The following is a 20,990-nucleotide window of genomic DNA, read 5'->3' on the forward strand; positions in this document are numbered from 1 at the left end:
TCAACGATTTGTATGCCACGGGAGTGGGTATGAATTAACTTTGAGATTGCCTTAGGAATTATCTCATTAATTGAATCAAACGTGTTAGTTAGGAGAATCTGTTGAAACCTTTGCCTTGGGAAACTCTCTTTCTTCTGTTACTTCGCATTTTCACAGCTTGATTTCTTTTTAGTGTGTCTTTATTTCAATTTAAATTTGTTTTCCAAAATCAAACCTTTAAAATTTGTTTTTCCAGATAGAGTAAAGTAATTAAGAGTAGGCATTGATAACCATTAGTCCCTGTGGATTCGACCTTGTTTGCCACTATATACAATTGCACCCGTACACTTGCGGCGTGTAAATAAAATAGCGAACAAGTTTTTGGCGCCGTTGCCGGGGACTGATTTTTTATCAGTACTATTCTGTTAATTGTTTGATACTACTTTGGATTTTTATTTCTGTTATTTATTTAAGTTCTTTACTTCTTTCTTGTGGTTCTAATTTGAAACTGGTGGATTGTTTAGGTGGTTTATGAACACAAGATCTAAAAATTTACCTCTAGTAGATTTTGATCCGGAACTTGAAGCTTCACTCCGCCAGAAAACTAAAGCCACACTCAAGACGATGGCCACTACGGAAGAAGACCGTGCGTTGAGAGAGCAGTTGCAAGCGGTGTTGGATGCTCAGAAAAATGCTGCTGAGCAGAAACAGCCGCCTATTGATGAGGCATTTACTTCACTGTACCAGTACCAAGAGCCGCCTAGAGTCAATGCAAATAATTTCGAGCTAAGGACTGGGCTGATTACCATGGTACAACAGAATCAATATGGAGGTAGTGCTATAGAGGATCCGAATGTGCATTTGAGACAGTTTCTGGAGTTATGCAGTACTATAAAGATGAACGGCGTAGCAGATGACATCATTCGCCTTCGTCTATTTCCCTTTTCATTGCGGGACAAGGCCAAGTCATGGTACCACACTCTGCAATTGGGTGACAATCCTGCATGGGAAGAGTTGGCACACCTGTTTCTGCGGAAGTTTCACCCTCCTGGTCTCACTTTGAAGTTGAAGATGGACATCGTTCAGTTTCAGCAATTTGAAGGTGAATCATTAGCAGAAACATGGGAACGATATCAAGAGAAATTGAGGAAGTGCCCGTCCCACGGTTTTGATGAAGGGACTCTAGTCGTCATGTTCTACAATGCATGCGGAGAGCGCACGAGGATGTTCATGGACACAGCAGCTGGAGGCTCCATACTCAAGAAGGGAAGCTCGGACGCGATGGAGATCATAGAAAGTATGGCAGCTACCAGCTACCAATGGCCGTCCGAGAGGGTGCAGCTGAAGAAAGTTGCTGCAGCATCTAGCTCAGATCCTTTGGCAGTGATCTCGACTCAGCTGGCGGAGTTGAACTAAAAAATTTCAGCAATGTCTATGGGAAATCCTGAACCAGCTGTGGAGGATCCGACAGTCGTAGAAGACGCCAACTTCATTCATGGGAGGAACTTCGGGAATTTCCAGCGTGGACAGCAGAGTGGCTACAATAGAGGATAACAATATCAGCAAGGAGGTCGCTCACACCCGAAGTTGTCATATGAGAATCCCAATAATGCAATTCAACCTCCACCAGGCTTCTCGGTTACCAACGGAGTGATAAACGAAGAGAAGAAGCCGAATCTTGAGAAGTTGCTAATGAAGTTCGTGGCCAAGTCCGACGAGATGATGGAAAAGTTGGAGTCCAATGCTGCAGCTGTGGGGACCCAGATGAAGATGTTCGAGACCCAATTGGGTCAACTGGCCAATGCTTTCACGAATCTACACCAACAAGGTCAGTTTCCGAGCAATACAACTGTTAATCCCAAGGAGCATTGCAAGGCAATCAATTTGAGGAGTGGGACTACTTATGAGGGACCCAAGATGCCTGAGGATGAGATCGTGTCGCCGGTTGATGAGAAAGAAGCTGAGGAGGTCACCGTTGAGGTTTCTGGCAAAAAGAAGAATGAAAAGCAGAAGACTACTTCGCCAGCAACAGTGACTTTGCCGTTCCCTCAGCGACATCAGAAAGAGAAGGTGAAACAGCAGTTCTCCAAGTTTTTGGAGATCTTCAAGAAGTTGCACATCAATCTTCCATTGGTGGAGGCGTTGCAGGAGATGCCACAATATGCAAAATTCTTGAAGGACATCATCTCGAGAAAGAAGCGGCTGGGAGAGTTTGAGACGGTGAATCTCAACGAGGAGTGCAGTGCGATCTTGCAGAAGAAGCTCCCAGCCAAGCTTAAAGATCCTGGCAGCTTCACTATTTCCTGCATCATTGGAGGCCAGCAGTTTGGGAAGGCGCTATGCGATTTGGGGGCAAGCATTAATCTCATGCCCTTATCTATTTTCCAGCAGTTGGCTATTGGAGAGATGAAGCCGACGTCGATCGCGTTGCAGATGGCAGATAGGTCGGTGACGTATCCACGGGGGATAGTGGAAGACGTGTTAGTGAAGGTCAATGAGTTTATATTCCCAGCTGACTTTGTGGTGTTGGATTTTGAGGAGGACAAGACCATCCCGTTGATCCTAGGGAGACCGTTCTTGGCCACAGGAAGAGCCTTGATAGATGTGGCTAATGGGGAGCTCACTTTGAGAGTGAATGATGAGAGCCACACCTTCTCCATATATCGAGCTTTGAAGTTTTATGATGAGAAGGAAGATATTGACATAGAGGAGTGCAAGTTGTTGAGCCTAGTTGATTCCTGTGACACACCATCTTCATGGAAGGGTCTCGGCGACCCTCTTGAGGCTTGCATCTCTCATTTCTTTTTCTCTACTGATTTTGATTTTCCTCTTGATATGCATTTGTTTTCTGATGAGTTATTTGAGTGTTGTAGTGCATTGGAGAGTGTTGCAGAGATTGCACCTAGGAGAGGACGATTTCTGGAGCTGTGCACCGAGGAGGAGAAGAAAAAGATGGAGGAGGAAAAGGGGACCGCCCCAAAGCTTGAGTTGAAGCCGTTGCCGGATCACTTGAGATACGCCTTCGTAGGTGATGGTGAGACGTATCCGGTAATTGTATCAGCTCATCTTACTTCTTGTGAATTGGATTCTTTGTTGCGAGTGTTGAGAAAGCATAAGTCTGCTATTGGTTGGTCGATCTCTGATTTGAAAGGGATTAGCCCAAGTGTCTGCATGCATAGGATTTTGCTTGATGATGATGCTAGGCCTAGAGCGTGACACACACCCATCGTGCGGTGCGGACAAAATACCTGTGTATGCCCAGTACAGTCAATACACGCTCCTACTTCTCACAATAAGAACTTAGCCTTAGCGGTAAGTGTAGGGTCGAATCCCACAGGGAGTGAGGAACCACTTTGTTCTCCTACAACAAACTGAGGTGTCACAATTCTCAATCTGTATACTCTGCACACGAAATAAACAAGATCAATAATAACAAAGGGGTGAGGTTATTCGGTTAGGTCATAACTGTTGTTAACATTCGTTTCGGTCATAGGCACACTGATGATCCGTCTACGATCCATACAAGCCCAAGGCGTGGCCCAAAGACATTGGGGCGGTTCAAGGGGTTATACTTCACATATAGGATGGTTGATCTCATCGTGGTCACTTGGTCCGAAGGTCACACAATCCCCGGTCACAAGGCAGTGCTTCACTTCTCCGTAGATAGTAGTCATACCCGTTACTCACCAAGTATGACCCTCACCAACCTTCTCTCCCGAGGTCCCCAACTCCACGCTTTTAGTGACACATGCCTCCTGGACTCAACTATTTCCGGCTTTGTCAGCCGACCAGTCATAGACATGCTACGGCGCCGAGATTGCTTTCCTCGTTTGATAACCATGGCTTAATGCCTCGTCACAGTTGATGGATAGTCTCTAGAGAAGCCCAAGACTAAGGAAGGGCAGTGTATCCCATCAACCCTTTCCCCACCTTCTGGATCTACAACGCCTTTTGTTGACGCTGCTCAGCTACTCGGTCTTGGGCATACCGATTATTGTACCTTGGTATACCCTGGCCTTTGCTTAACATGGACAGCGTTTTACCGAACGGAGATCACCCGTTAGGCCCCTACTGCCCATGGTTTCAAACAGATCCTTCCGGAACCACGAGATTCAACCGAAAGAACAAGTGCCTCACGAATGTTTACATGTTAACATCAATTATTTCCACCCCTAAAACCTCACCAAGGGGATTACTCACACATAGCACAATTCATAAATGCAAAAGTGATTAAACACATGATAGAATGAAAAGAAATACTGGAATAGATAAAATAGTACCTAGGCCTCAAGCCTTCGAACTTGTTCAAAAGTAGAAAAACAACTGAATAGGGAAAAGCACGGAAAATGTAAAATGTTTTGGATGCCACACACGGCGAACTTAAATGATAACTAAAGTAAAATATAAGAGTTTCAAGGTGCCAAAAGCTTTTTGAGTGCCAAGAAGTTGTGCACGATGCACACCGTTAGTCTTTTATACTGCCGGATGGTAGAGGCCTAACCCTAGCTGCGCCGGTTCCAAATCTTCGCCGGGATCTTCTTTCCTTAATTAGCTCGATCTTTGATTGATCCTGATTGAAGATGGCGTCCAGCTGCAAGCTTAGTCAACCTTTCCCATTCCTTCGATCCTTCCAGTTTCTTCTTCTTTCTTCCACTTGTTTCTTCGAGATCTCCGAGATTGACCTTCCTTTACTGGCTTTGGCTGTCTGTTTCTCCTGGTAACGATCAGACGGACTGCTCTTATCGGTGTGGCTCATACCAGGTGGTTGCTCCAGGTTCCCATGCCCCAAGTTGAACTGGGGAGGTACTTGTTGGCCGAAGCTCCATGCTGGTAGACATGACTTAGCAATCTGGGCTCGGTAGTGCCCATTCTGACCGCATTTCTTCCGTTTCCGCTCTACTGACCTTCCTTCCTTCACAACTTCATTTTTCCCCCGGACAGACCTGTACTGACACAAATAAAGAGAAAAATAGGGCCAAATGGCCCAAAAGTCGAAGACGCATCACACCTACACACTTAAAGCATACTTGTCCTCAAGTATGTAGGTGGATTCACAGAAGACACGGACGAAAAGGTTGAAAGAAAATGAATAAAACTAAAAGACACGAAACTTGCACAGATTTCAGGATCAGATCATACCAACATGCATCATTCAGTTCAAACAGACCACAAACCAGAGTAATGATCATGCATAAAGTGTGATGGTAGTCTCTCTTGTTGCTCAAGCACCGGGTTAAGTGTTTACACTCATAATTTGTTGTGCTAGTTCCTCTAAGAGTTTGATTGATGACTGCAAGTTAAGCGCACTAGTATGACTCATCAAAGGGTCTTTGTTGGGTTGTAATGGGGCATACAGAGCTAAGGTGAGGTATATATGGTTCAGTGGCTAATTTCAGTATCACCCTTACTCAGTATACACGTTCAGTACAGCTACAACCAACCCTTAATTTCCCGCTTTCAATGGGGTTCATTTTTCTTTGATTCTATTTGTGGGCAATCATTTTTATTCACCAATTTTTTTGTGCCCAGATTTCTTTCTGTCTTATAATTCCTTGTTCACCGTTTCATTCACTTCATAAATTCTTCCTCCTAGATATAGCATTAACAAAGCTCAAGAAAGAATGAATTCGGCTCAAGTTGGCATACAAGGGATTATTTTTCACATTACGTATCAAAGAAAAATCTGGGGCCCTAAATCAAAGAATCGTGCCCAAATCACACAAGTCATGTACTAGCAAAAATGAGTCCTCAAACAAAGTCAAGATTTCCTAGTCACAGCAAATTCTCACCACAAACATGCATTTTTTTTTTCAATTTGGTCCTGATCTCACCGGTGGGGTACTCTCAGTATCCTCACAGCTACCATCATGCATTTCATACTCAATCCACCAATTCATACCAAGACTGAAATCAGCATGCACAATCCTTCACCATCAAACAATGCAAGTAGACTCGACTTCAAACACAGATTAAACAGACACTAAAACAAGAAAAGCAAAAAGATAAAATAAAAACTAATCTATGAGTTCAGGGGAAAGGTACTTAGTCGTTTCGGCCGGAGGATCTCGCCTCCGCAGTCAGCATCTCCTTGATTTCTTTAAAGCCAGCTTCCATCACTTTGAATCCTTCTTCCACAGTATCCCTCAACGTGGCCACTTCTCCTCCCAGCATCACCAGCTCGTCTTTGATTTCCTTCAGTTCGGCCGTCAGCTTGATAATCTCGCCACTGATTGGGCGAGAAGTTCCCTGTTCCTGTGCAACCTTCGGTTCAGGTCGAACTGAGCTGCCTTCTGGTTGGACCAAATGGTAGCTACCACCTTCATCCATCTCAACAATCCGCCAACGCACCAACCGCCCGATATCTAAGAGTCGGGTTTCTGCCGCAGCTGCCTCATCCGGGGCTTCCTCGTTGAAACCCGCAAGCTTCTTCGCCAAGAGAGTCACCAGTGGGCATAGGGAGAGATACTTGTTGGTATGGGTTACCCCATACTGAAATTATAGTGCAGCGGTGAACCCAAAGTTCACCCTCTTTCTCTCCACCATGCACCAGAGCACAAAGAGCTCTTGCTGCGTGACGACGTTGGATCCCTCAATTCGGCCATAGATGTTATAGGCCAACCAACGATGGCAAATCTGCAGGGCTGGGTCGCAGAGTTCGTTGGATTTGCTGATATTCTTCACATATTTGGCCCCCGTTGAGAGTTGGGACCAGTACTGGTCAATCTGACTGCGCCACTCCGGTGGAGCCATGGTTTCAGCTTGTTTATACTCATCATCGTACACTTCCTTGTCCTCTATTACTCCCAGGTGGATGTTCAAGTCGTTGATGGACAGTGGAAACACCTTCCCTCGCAATTGGAAGCGGAGGGTACCTGGTGTTTCGATTGAGTAATTTCCCTTTGGCTTGAACTCTACCGTACTCATGAACTCTTCCGACAAATTCTTGAACGCCAACACATTCCACTTCAGAATCTTCCCCCAACCAATGCTCTCGAAATATCCCTCCACACGTTTTTTTATCCCGAAACTCTCCAACACTTCAGTCACAAGAAAATACCAAGGAGTTATCTCCCGATTCTGTAAAACGGCATACCTCTGACTGTCCCTCGGTATGGCCGTCTCCACAGTGCTGGGTCGTACCACTCCCCTGCGCTTGACGCCCTTGGGTTTTGAGGTGATTGTGCTCGTCACCGGCTTAGCAGGGGCGACCACATCCTCCGAGTTGGAGCTTTCAACCGTCTTGGTTCTCTCTGGGTCTACTTCCATCGGCTCCTCCATCTCCTTGGCCTTCCCTTTTTCAGCTGCAGTGGGTTTCCTTGGTTTCTTACTCTGTTCAGCTTTTGTTCGGGTCTTACTGCCTGCCGGTGCCGGTTTGGCCTTAACTGGTAGTGGGGGTTTGGCAACATCTAGTTTTCTTTTCACTCTGGGTCTCTTGCTCTGGGGTGTCGAGATTTCTACTTCCCTCTCCTGAACGCCCTCGCCTTCCTCTGCTTCATCATCCTCTTCCTCGTCCACCTTCTCTTCTTCGCCCTTCTCCTCCTCCGCTTCCGTTTCCTCGGAAGCTGTTTTCCCCTCCTGCATGGAGGTTTCTGGAAATTGTGGTTGCGGTTGAGCTTGAATAGGTGGTGGTGCGACAGTGGGTCGCGCTGGAGTTGCTTTGCTCGCCTGAGCCTTCTTTGATTTCTTCACAGGAAGGGTGAGCTCGGGCTCCCCTTCTTCCGGTTGCGTCGACTCGGCGGCTGCTCTTGCTTCTTCTCGTTCCTCTTGTTGGAGGACTTCGGCACGCCCTTTGTCCTCGGGCTGGATCTTCAGCAAAGGGTCTTTGGTGATTTTACTGGAGGTCTCCTCCGAAGCGGTCCGCCTTGTGGTACGCTTTGGAGGTGGGAGTTTGGCGCCTTTCTTCTTCGGCGGTTGGGTATTTTCGGAACCTGCTCCTCCTTTGGTTTTTGCCATTGCGAATTGTAGAGATCACAGGACTTAGAATTTGTGCGGAAGTTTGGAGGCAAGGTTGGTTTTTTAAGAAAGGTGATCGGTAATTATGGGAATTTAGGGTTTGAGGCGAGTGGTGATCGTGGTGTAGCAGTTTTTCGGAGGTTAGGGTTTGTGGGGAAGAAGATCGTGGGTTGAGGCTTTGAATATGGTAAGTGTGACGGTTATTGGCAGAAAAAGAATTTTTAAGGAAATAAAAACTTGGCCAAAATTTGAAATTCAAATTTCTACGGAAACCGAAGAGTTGCAGTCACATCGCCGCCTGCCTCTGACACGCTCGCGTCATCTCCCTCTGTAAGCCCTCTTCCAGACCGTTCCAATCCCTAACTCTCCACCTACACACTTTGCAACGCAAAGTGGGCTTGGATCAACCTCTGGGCCTCCTTCCAAATTATCTCGGCCCGACTTTCCTGCATGTTAGTGCATCCAAAAAAACAAAACAACCTTAAAAAAAAGAAAATTCGGTATAGACCATACCGAAGTAACCACACTGGGTTGCCTCCCAGCAAGCGTTCTTGTTTCTCGTCTTGAGCTCGACTTTCCTTCACTCTTCACTCGTACTCAGGGTCGAGAAGGTGGCACTCCTCCTTCTCCTCTCTTACTTCAGCAAGCTCATAATAGGGCTTTAGGCGATGCCCATTCACCACGAACGTATCAACTCCATTGTGATCATATACTTCAATGCTTCCATTTGAAAAGATTCCTTTGATCACGAATGGTCCTGACCATTTTGAACGAAGCTTCCCAGCCATCATCTTGAAGCGTGAATTGAAAAGTAGGACTTTTTGTCCCACCAAGAATTCCTTCTTCCTGATCTTGGCATCATGGATCCTTCTGGTTCGTTCTTTATAGAGCACCGCATTGTCGTAAGCCTCCAACCGAAGTTCTTCCAACTCACTCAGCTGCAACTTTCTTGCTTCTCCAGCTAGGGTCATACTGAGATTAATTTGCTTGATTGCCCAGTACGCCTTATGTTCAATTTCCACAGGTAAGTGACATCTTTTCCCATAAAGCAAGCGGAACGGGGACATTCCAATGGGTGTCTTGAAAGCAGTTCTGTATGCCCATAACGCATCCCCCAAATGGTCACTCCAGTCCTTACGGTTGGGGTGCACCACCTTTTCCAGGATGCTCTTTAGCTCCCAATTGGAAATCTCGGCCTGGCCATTTGCTTGGGGGTGATATGCAGTGGTGACCTTGTGTGTCACCCCCATCTTCTTGGTTAGTGCTCTGATAATGGCATTACAGAAATGAGACCCTTGGTCACTGATTAGAATTTTGGGTATACCATATCTCCCGAACACTTGTTCCTTCAGGAATCCTGCCACAGTATGACCATCATTGCTTGCGGTTGCCTTGGCTTCAACCCACTTTGATATGTAATCCACTGCCACCAAAATGTATTCGTAGTTCTTTGACTTTGGGAACGGTCCCATAAAGTCAATCCCCCATACGTCGAAAATTTCGACCGGCATGATCGGAACTTGTGGCATTTCATCCTTTGCGGTAATACCTCCAGTCATCTGGCACTTCGGGCAGCTCTGTACCCATTTCCTTGCATCCGCAAATATGGTGGGCCAGTAGAATCCACTCTCCAAGATTCTGTGGGCCGTGCGCTTTCCTCCAAAATGTCCGCTATTTGCTGTTCCATGACACATGTCCAAAATTTGGGCATGCTCATCCTCAGGTATGCATCTCCGTATGACTTGATCTGCTCCAGTCTTCCAGAGATATGGATCCTCCCAGTAATAATATCGTGCTTGCACGATTAACTTCCGTTGTTCGAATCTTGTCAATCCTGAGGGTAACTCTTTGGTAATCAGATAGTTAGCTATATCCGCATACCAGGGCTCCTGCTTGGTTAGAGCATACAGTTCTTCTTCTTCCTCCAGGATGCTCATGGAAAATAGTCTCTCGTTTGGAAAGGTATCGGTAATGGGCATACCGTCATCTTCTTCCAGTTGCAACCTGCTCAAATGATCTGCTACGAGGTTTGCAGCTCCTTTCTTGTCCCTTATCTCTATATTGAACTCTTGTAGTAGCAGAATCCACCTGATGAGTCGAGGTTTGGATTCCTTCTTGGCCATCAAGTATTTCAACGCGGCATGATCCGTGTAGACCACCGCCTTTGTTCCCAAAAGGTAGGAACGAAACTTCTCTATGGCAAATACCATCGCCAGGAGTTCTTTCTCAGTAGTGGTATAGCTGCACTGTGCTGGATTCAGTGTTTTGGATGCGTAGTAGATCACACAACTCTGTTTGCCTTTCTTCTGTCCCAGTACTGCTCCAACGGCGTGGTTGCTGGCATCGCACATGATCTCGAACGGTATGTCCCACATCGGTGGTTGAATAATGGGGGCCGACACCAACTTGTTTCTTAAAATTGTGAATGCCTCCTTACAATCATCGTCAAACTCAAACGGCACATCTTGTTGAAGAAGTCTGGTCATGGGCTGGACAATCTTGGCAAAATCTTTGATAAATCGCCGGTAGAAGCCTGCATGGCCTAGGAATGCCCGTATGTGCTTTACGGTCGTCGGGTAGGGCAATTTGGCGATGGAATCGACTTTCGCCTTGTCCACTTCAATCCCCCTTTCTGAAATCACGTGCCCAAGCACTATTCCTTCCCTTACCATAAAATGGCATTTTTCATAATTAAGGACTAGGCTTTTCTCCACACATCTTTTCAAGACAAGCTCTAGATGCTCCAAACATGTGTCGAAAGAGCTACCATATACGGTGAAGTCATCCATGAATACTTCAATACAATTCTCCAATAGGTCGGAGAAGATGCTCATCATACACCGTTGAAAAGTTCCCGGTGCGTTGCAGAGTCCGAAACGGCATTCTCCGGTATGCAAATGTCCCAAATACGCAGGTGAAAGTGGTTTTCTCCTGGTCCTCATGTGCCACAAAAATTTGCATGTATCCAGAATATCCATCTAGAAAACAGTAATAGGCATTACCGACTAATCTCTCCAACATCTGGTCGATAAAGGGTAATGGGAAGTGGTCCTTTCTGGTAGCATCGTTTAGCTTCCGATAGTCAATGCAAACTCTCCATCCAGTTTGCAATCGGGTGGGCACAAGCTCGCCTTGATCATTCTCCACAACCTGTATCCCTGATTTCTTCGGTACGACATGGACTGGGCTCACCTATTGGCTATCAGATATGGGATAGATGATTCCCAATTCCAATAGCTTAAGAATTTCCTTTAGTACCACCTCTTTCATAACCGGGTTCATATTTCTTTGAGAATCTCGAACGGGTTTGGCTCCTTCTTCTAGGTATATGTGATGCATGCACTCCGTGGGACTGATGCCTTTGATATCAGCTAAGGTCCAACCGATGGCTTCCCTATTCTCTCGTAATACTCTGACCAATCGCTCTTGCTGTACGACAGTTAGATCAGAACTGATGATAACTGGTAGCGTCTCTTCTGGTCCCAGATAAGCATATTGTAAATGCTTAGGTAATTGCTTGAGCTCCAAAATGGGTGCTTTCTGGATTGAGGGCAGCAGCTTCTCGTTCTGCCCATACTGAGCCAACAACTCCGGTTTGCTTGTCTCTGTTCCCCCAGCTAAATAGACTTCCTGTATCAATTCCTTGATCTTCTGATCTACCTCCACCTCGGCTTCTAAGGTGCTCTCTCGGAGAGAGTAGAGCTCCATGATGGCTTCCTTCATTTCCTCGTCCTCCATATGTTCGGCATCCCGATCAGTCAGACCATACTGAATCACCTTTTCTGTGGTATCCCTAGAACCGAAAGTAATTCATTGTTCTTGCACCAAGGGTTCAAATACATCGACCATGTCCACCGTCTCCATTGCTTGTTTCCTTTTCATGGTCTCATAGATGTTGAATTCCACTTGAACGCCGTCGAACTCACATGTCAAGATTCCGGTTTTCATATCGATCTTGGTTCCGGCGGTCATCATGAACGGCCTTCCCAATAGTATGGCATTCTCTCCAGTTTCAGGTCCGGTATCTAGAACATAGAAGTCTTCTGGGAAAATCAAATCCCCAACCTTGATCAGCACGTCTTCCACTACTCCTTCAGGGTAAGCGTTGGATCTGTCAGCCAACTGTATGACCACACGGGTGTTCCTCATCTCGCCAATATTCAGTCTCTTGTATACAGCCAATGGCATCACATTAATGGAGGCTCCCAGATCCATCATTGCCTTATCCATATTTGTTCCTCCTATGTTGCATGGAATGGTGAACATCCCCGGATCTTTTCGCTTAGTGGGTAGCTTCCGTTGGATCACCGCCGAAACACTTTCTCCCATCACGTAGCGGACCTTTTCCTCCATCTTGACTTTTCTTGAACAAAGGTCTTTCAAGAATTTGGCATATTTGGGGATTTGCCTGATAGCATCGAGTAAAGGTATGCTCAACTCAACCTTTTGGAACATCTTCATCATTTCACTTGCTTCCTTCTCTCTAGCTTTCTGTTTCAAGCGTCCCGGGTAGGGTGCTTCGGTTGGATTGCTACCTCCAACTTGTTCATCAGTTGGACCCTTCCTGTTCTTATTCCAGCCTCCTCGAAGCAATTCAGCTTCTGCTAACAATTCTTCCTCCTTTTCCTCTCCCTCAGGAAACTCGGTTAGCACCACTTGGGCGTGCTCTCTGGGGTTGATTCCCATGGCTGGGAGTTTACCAGCGTTCTCCTCTAGTTTGGCCACTGCCTTAGTCAAATGACTAATTTGCTGGTTAGTTTGGTTCATGCCGGCACGAATTTCATTGCGAAAGTTCTCGCTTTCCTTAGCCATGCTTTCAATTGCTTCTTTCCAAGGTGCTCTTCGATGTGGAGGTTGGTAAGGAGGTTGTTGCTGATTCTGGTTGTGGTGTTGAGGTGGTCCTAACTGGTACTATTGTTGATGCTGGTTCTGATTATACTGAGGACGTTGCACTGGTGCGCCCATATTGTTCTGCTGTTGGGGCTGACCATCTTACTTCTACCGAAAGTTGGGGTGATCCCTCCACCCAGGATTGTAAGTATTTGCATAAGGATCGTACTTCCGTGGATTCCCATCATGTCCTCCAATGGCATTGACATCAACAATATCCTCACCAAAATTTGGACAATTTTCAGATTGGTGTCCAGTGGCATCGCAAAGGCCACACTGGCGAATCTTCTTCGGTATAGTCAAGCCCGAAAGAAGCTCCTTGAGTTCGTTCATGCTCTTCTCCATCGTCTTTTCTAATTTAGACATTTCCTCTTTCTCTTCAGCCTTCCTTGGTTTCTCCAGATTCCTTTCATGCCCTTCATCACGTGATTCTTCCGCCATGGTGCCCAATAGTTGGAAGACTTCCAGCGGGGTTTTGCTCATCAATGATCCATTACAAGCTGCTAGGACCAGACTGCGATCGTTCCTCCGCATGCTCTTTACAAAGCTCTCCACTTGATCTTTTGGAGAGATTTGGTGATGGGGGCAATTGCTTAACATTCTCTTGAATCTCGTCCAGTATTCATAGAAGGATTCTAGTCCGTCTTGCCTGATGCTGCGGATATCCCATCGCATCCGCTCCACTCGTGCTGCTGGGAAGAATTCTTCTAAGAAAGCCTGTTGCAGTTGTGCCCATGTAGTGACACTGCCCTCGGGTAGGTCATACAGCCATCTTCTTGCATTGTCCACCAAGGTAAAAGGGAAGAGTATCAACTTGACATACTCTTGCTGCTCATCATTTGATTGGTGCATGATTGTCATCTCAAAATCTTGGAGATGAGTATGAGGGTCATCTCCTTGATATCCATTGAACTTCGGTAAGATCTGAAGCAATGAGGGCTTCATGTCATACCGACGAGGTGCGAACGGATTTGCGGGTAAGGTGATTCCGTACGGCATCTGCTTGTTCAGCTTCTGCCATAGCTTCGCGTCTCGCTATTCGTGCTTCTGCGCGCAGTCGTCTTTCTGTACGATCAATATCGGGGTCAAACACCAATGCTCTTACAGCTCTACGAGTTCCACGCATACACCAGTAGCGGAAGATGGAATGAGGAGGAACAAAATTGCTGCGCGTCACTCCCCGGCAACGGCGCCAATTTTGACACACACCCGTCGTGCGGTGCGGACAAAATACCTGTGTATGCCCAGTACAGTCAATACACGCTCCTACTTCTCACAATAAGAACTTAGCCTTAGCGGTAAGTGTAGGGTCGAATCCCACAGGGAGTGAGGAACCACTTTGTTCTCCTACAACAAACTGAGGTGTCACAATTCTCAATCTGTATACTCTGCACACGAAATAAACAAGATCAATAATAACAAAGGGGTGAGGTTATTCGGTTAGGTCATAACTGTTGTTAACATTCGTTTCGGTCATAGGCACACTGATGATCCGTCTACGATCCATACAAGCCCAAGGCGTGGCCCAAAGACATTGGGGCGGTTCAAGGGGTTATACTTCACATATAGGATGGTTGATCTCATTGTGGTCACTTGGTCCGAAGGTCACACAATCCCCGGTCACAAGGCAGTGCTTCACTTCTCCGTAGATAGTAGTCATACCCGTTACTCACCAAGTATGACCCTCACCAACCTTCTCTCCCGAGGTCCCCAACTCCACGCTTTTAGTGACACATGCCTCCTGGACTCAACTATTTCCGGCTTTGTCAGCCGACCAGTCATAGACATGCTACGGCGCCGAGATTGCTTTCCTCGTTTGATAACCATGGCTTAATGCCTCGTCACAGTTGATGGATAGTCTCTAGAGAAGCCCAAGACTGAGGAAGGGCAGTGTATCCCATCAACCATTTCCCCACCTTCTGGATCTACAACGCCTTTTGTTGACGCTGCTCAGCTACTCGGTCTTGGGCATACCGATTGTTGTACCTTGGTATACCCTGGCCTTTGCTTAACATGGACAGCGTTTTACCGAACGGAGATCACCCGTTAGGCCCCTACTGCCCATGGTTTCAAACAGATCCTTCCGGAACCACGAGATTCAACCGAAAGAACAAGTGCCTCACGAATGTTTACATGTTAACATCAATTATTTCCACCCCTAAAACCTCACCAAGGGGATTACTCACACATAGCACAATTCATAAATGCAAAAGTGATTAAACACATGATAGAATGAAAAGAAATACTGGAATAGATAAAATAGTACCTAGGCCTCAAGCCTTCGAACTTGTTCAAAAGTAGAAAAACAACTGAATAGGGAAAAGCACGGAAAATGTAAAATGTTTTGGATGCCACACACGGCGAACTTAAATGATAACTAAAGTAAAATATAAGAGTTTCAAGGTGCCAAAAGCTTTTTGAGTGCCAAGAAGTTGTGCACGATGCACACCGTTAGTCTTTTATACTGCCGGATGGTAGAGGCCTAACCCTAGCTGCGCCGGTGCCAAATCTTCGCCGGGATCTTCTTTCCTTAATTAGCTCGATCTTTGATTGATCCTGATTGAAGATGGCGTCCAGCTGCAAGCTTAGTCAACCTTTCCCATTCCTTCGATCCTTCCAGTTTCTTCTTCTTTCTTCCACTTGTTTCTTCGAGAACTCCGAGATTCACCTTCCTTTACTGGCTTTGGCTGTCTGTTTCTCCTGGTAACGATCAGACGGACTGCTCTTATCGGTGTGGCTCATACCAGGTGGTTGCTCCAGGTTCCCATGCCCCAAGTTGAACTAGGGAGGTACTTGTTGGCCGAAGCTCCATGCTGGTAGACATGACTTAGCAATCTGGGCTCGGTAGTGCCCATTCTGACCGCATTTCTTCCGTTTCCGCTCTACTGACCTTCCTTCCTTCACAACTTCATTTTTCCCCCGGACAGACCTGTACTGACACAAATAAAGGGAAAAATAGGGCCAAATGGCCCAAAAGTCTAAGACGCATCAGAGCGCAACCTCAAATGCGCTTGAATCCTATTATGCAAGAAGTCGTTAGGAAAGAAGTGTTGAAATTGCTTGATGCTGGGATTATATATGCTATATCTGATAGTGAGTGGGTAAGTCCTACCCAAGTGGTGTCTAAGAAAGGGGGGATGACTGTTGTGAAGGGTGAGTCTGATGAGATGATTGCTACACGTGTGGTTACTGGTTGGAGAGTCTGCATTGATTATCGCATGTTGAATGCTGCTACTAGGAAAGACCACTTTCCCCTCCCCTTTATTGATCAGATGCTTGATAGATAACATACCAAAACATCAAAATTTTGGCAATGCAATAACTTCAATATAACATCCTTCATTTCATTTCATTTCATTTCATAAAGAACCATTCATCATTTGATCATTTTCATAAAATCGAAACTTAACAATTATATCATATCATTCATTTCATTTCGTATAAGAGGCCTGTATGCAGGGGATCTCTATATACGTGTTTAAGAAAGCCCACCTCGTTATGTCTCTGTATCAACGAGTAACGTCACTCTCTCCCTCAAGTCGTTACTTCCCAAAAGGACCTTCATCGTTATGAAGAATCAGTGAGAAGTTATTAAAGAAAACTCGATTAATAATCTAATCTCTTTTATGAAACATTAGTATCTCTAATGTTCATCTCTCTTTTGACCTCAAATCCTAATTTCACTAAGAAATTATAATGATTATTTGATGATATATCAAAGTATTCACTAAAATTTTCGGCATGACCTATTCATACATAATGTCAGCCACGAGATTTCAACGCGTGAATCTCACTACGTGAACTCGTCTCTCGACTCAAAACTTAACATCTTGACATCTCTTCAACGCAAACCAACAATTCAAAATCATCAAAACTCTTTATCAGTAAACTATCATTTATACTCGAAACCAATTGTTCGAGTGTCAGATACCAACATTTATGTGCGTTAATCATAACTCTCACACTCACTCCAATTAGACACATAATCAATATCAAACTCAAATAATAAATTATATTTTAACAATTTATCATGCTCATAATTCTCAATTAAATCTTCAACTTAGTAATTAAATACTAAATTCCAACTTTAATTATCTAACATACTTCTCTAATTTATTTCTCTCATTGAAACACAATATATCTAATTCATGCTATCTTCTCATACTTGGTCATTTTATATGCATTTCTCATGCAACTCAAAAAGCTCAATAACTCACTAATCATGCTCATCTCACAAATACTCAAATAATTCATATAGTCTTACTAACATAGCATTAACTCATATGCAGTACTAGTTCACTTACATGACTTCACATACTCCACATATCTCAATTTAATAAACCATCGAATAATTAGAAAATTTGTATTTAATGGAAATAAATTCCCAAAATTTAAATAGAAATATTTTTAATTATCCTAAACACATTGGCATGCTCAAATTAACTCAATTAAAATCGAGCATCGCTCGTCTCTGCCTTATGACTCGCGGCCTTCATCAAATTTGAACCTCGGTGTTCAAATAAATTTAAGTAAATTATACGTGCAATATTCAATAAATATAACACATATATATAAACTCAAATCATTCAAATAAAAAAACAAATATTCACATCTGGGCATCAAACCATTCGGTCCTCTCGCTTCTCGTTTCTAACATTTCTCGAAAATTCCCAAATTAATCTAGCATGCTCATGTGATATCGTAGAACACATATACACAATAATATTCATCATGCAACGTCCCAAACTTCACGAATTTAAATAATCATACTCTAAAAATTTATACAATTTTCGTTATTGGAAAAATACGAATTTAATATATAACGATCCTAGCATACCCCTAAGCACAAATATCAAGTCTAAACGATCAAACAAAAATCGAAAGACGAGCTAATATGTGAAAAACGGGGCTGCCCTCATGGGTTTCATAGCTACGGTTCGTTCCGTTCTTACTCCCTTCATTAAACATGCTCAACATCTACCCAAGAACAACATACTAAAATTTCACGACGATCCGACGTCGTTTCAAAATAAAGTCGAGAATCGACGTTTTTCGACGTCGACGAAAATCGAAAAGAAAACCATCAAAACGTAGGTAGAGATCTTACCTACTTAGATACGTGATTGAAAAGATGATCGACGCTCGTCTCGGTGCTCAAATCGGAGCTCAAAAGCTCAAGCTTCTCAACAATGGTGTTTGGCGTGAAAATAGTGTGTGTTTAGTGTGTTTGTGTGTGCTGCGTGAGTTGTGTGTGTGGGCTGCGTGAGTTAAGTGAGATAGAGGAATAGTGGGCGGTTGGGGGGTGGTTAGGCGTAGGGTAGGTTAGATATTTAGGATATTAACCCGTTAGTCGTTAAATATCTCGTTTCGTCTCGTTTTAACGACTAACTACCCATACTCTTCGTTACTCGCCCTCTTAACTCCTACTCACTTTCATAACACTCGTAATTCTATATAAATATAGAAAACGCAAGCTCGTTCTCGAAATTCTGATAAACGAGCTCGGTTCGTTTATCGAGAAATCTCGGTTTACTATTCACTCGTCGTCAAAAAAATAAAAACTTTCATTATTGGACTCGTATCGAAAAATTAAGAATATTTCTCGACGACATGCATGTAAGATTTTGAAAGTCGACAAAAAGACGAAATAGCAGTATTTTTACTATTCATCGTCAAAAAGTCAAAAATTTCAAAAACGTCTTAACGGACTCAGATTTCACTTCCGAGTTCACCGTTCTCATTCAAATAATTATCTCGAATTATTCAAATACTCAAACTCAATTACGGATATAAAATCCCACATCATCAAAAGAACATCTCAACATCTTTAAAAATAACTAGAAACCTTCATATAACTCATCATCTCTTTACAAAGTAAATCAAACAAGGGATCTAAACCCTAATTACTCAAACTCAAGCAATTAAACACGTCATCAAAAGCCCGGGTATTACATACCCTCCCCCTTAAAATAAATTTCGTCCCGAAATTTGTACCTCCTGTAAATGTTTCGGGCACTTCTCTCACATCTTATCCTCAAGCTCTCTTTCCATTCTTTCTAACTATCATATTTCCATTGGACCTTATCCAATGCAATCGACTTATTACTCAATTGCCGAATTTTATGATTTAGCATCATCTGAGGTCTCTCTTCATAACTCAAGTCTGGTTCTAAGATCATTTCTTCTTAGTAAACCTCATGGTTTGGGTATATCTTCTCAAATATATCTTCTCAAATATGACACGTGAAACACGTTATGCACGTTTCCAAAGCTAGGTGGCAAAGCCAACCTGTACGCTATTGGACCTATCTTTTGCTGTATCTCGTAAGGACTTATAACTCTGGGTCTAAGCTGTCCTTTAATTCCAAATCTATTCATCCCCTTTGAGGGTGAAACCTTCAAGAAAACTTTGTCACCTATCTCGAAACTTTGTCTCACATCTTATAGGCAAACTCAATTAGTGGCAACACATTCTCCCGATGTACTCCTCTATCAAGGATAGTAGTTCTTATCATATCTTCTATCGTCTGCTATGCTAAAATTCATCCTTGTACCCAACTCTTTTTGTAACTCATCCAAAAACGTGATGTAATTTTTTTTTTTGAATCTCTCTCTGAGGTGATCTACACCGGTACTCAATGCAATCTTATAATCTCACGAACGTACAATTGTGCTAACTTATCTGGTCCATACGCGATTAGGATCGGTATGAAATGTGCAGATTTTGTTAGTCGATCTACAATCACCCAAATTGCTGTATTTCTTCTTTGACTTTTCGGTAAAGCTATCACAAAATCCATCGCTATGTGATCCCATTTCCACTCGGGAATCTCCAACAGTTTTAACTTCCCATAGGGTCGTTGGTGTAATGTTTTCACTTGCTGACAAGCTAAGCATCGCTCTACAAACGAAGTTATGTCTCGTTTCATTCCGTCCCACAAAAATCTTTTTTTTTTTACAACCTGATACATCTTTGTGCCTCCTGGGTGGGCGGTGCAAGGCGTGTCATGAGTCTCACTCATGATCGTATTCTTAAGTTCATCATCGCGGGGAATGCATATTCTCCCCTCAAATAAAATAGCATTATCTGATGCTTTTTGGTAACTCTTGAGATCTCCTACTCTTATCCTTTCTCGTAACTTGTTCATTGTCTCATCTTTCCTTGTGCTTCAATCACCATTTTCTTCAAACTAGGCATCGTCGCAACAATACTCGCTATCGTCCCTGGTGGTTTTATCATCTCTATTCTCATCTTGTCAAAGTCCTTTATAAGCTCATCCTCTCTCGTGAGAAGGCATCCTAACTTTGACGAGACCTTTCGGCTCAATGCATCGGCTACTACATTGGCCTTGCCAGGGTGATAATTAATGTCGCAGTTAACATCCTTTACTAATTCGAGCCATCTCCTTTGCCTCATGTTCCGTGAAAATCTCACATCTAACTCCGTAGAGATGATGTCTCCAAATTTTCAGGGCATGCACAACGGCTGCAAGCTCTAAATCATGCGTTGGATAATTTATCTCGTGGGGTCTAAGTTGTCGTGATGCATAGACCATAACTCTTCCTTCTTGCATCAAAACACATCCTAGCCCATTCTTTGACGCATCTGTGTAGATGGTATACTCTTTATCCATTTTCGGGACTAGCAGCACTGGTGCTGTAGTCAATTTCCTTTAAGCTCTTAAAAACTCTCTTCACACTCTTCTTTCCAATTGTACTTAGCTTCTTTTCTGAGTAATTATGTCATCGGTCTTGCTATCATGGAAAATCCTTCAATAAACCTCTGATAGTATCTTGCTAAACCTAAAAAGCTGCGAATCTCGTTAGGCGTAGTTGCTGATCTCCACTCATGTACAGCTTGTACCTTGGCGGGGTCAACTTTAATTCCTTCGGATGATACAATATGTCCTAGAAAAGTTACTTCGTTCAACCAAAACTCGCACTTGGTGAATTTGGCAAAAAGCTTCTCAACTCTTAGTGTATCCAACATCGTTCTCAAATGTTTTAGCGCTCCTGCTCATCCTTCCAATAGATGAGAATATCATCTATGAAAACTAGGACAAATTTATCCAGTTATTGATGAAAACTCGATTCATGTGATCCATGGAAACTACTGGTGCCTTCGTCAAACCGAATGGCATAACTATGAACTCATAGTGCTCATACCT

At 43.9% G+C, this 20,990-nt stretch overlaps 1 protein-coding gene across 1 annotated transcript; it reads left to right on the forward strand.

The window, feature by feature from the left end:
- The first annotated feature begins 1,407 nt into the window (after positions 1 to 1,407).
- On the forward strand, positions 1,408 to 3,195 carry LOC131026018 (uncharacterized). Its single transcript, XM_057955799.1, has 3 exons — positions 1,408 to 1,513; positions 1,610 to 1,959; positions 2,032 to 3,195. The coding sequence occupies exons 1-3, from the start codon at positions 1,408 to 1,410 to the stop codon at positions 3,193 to 3,195; spliced, it is 1,620 nt and encodes a 539-aa protein (XP_057811782.1).
- The last annotated feature ends 17,795 nt before the right edge of the window (positions 3,196 to 20,990 follow it).

The sequence above is a fragment of the Salvia miltiorrhiza genome, chromosome 5, assembly GCF_028751815.1.
Source record: "Salvia miltiorrhiza cultivar Shanhuang (shh) chromosome 5, IMPLAD_Smil_shh, whole genome shotgun sequence".
NCBI lineage: Eukaryota > Viridiplantae > Streptophyta > Magnoliopsida > Lamiales > Lamiaceae > Salvia > Salvia miltiorrhiza.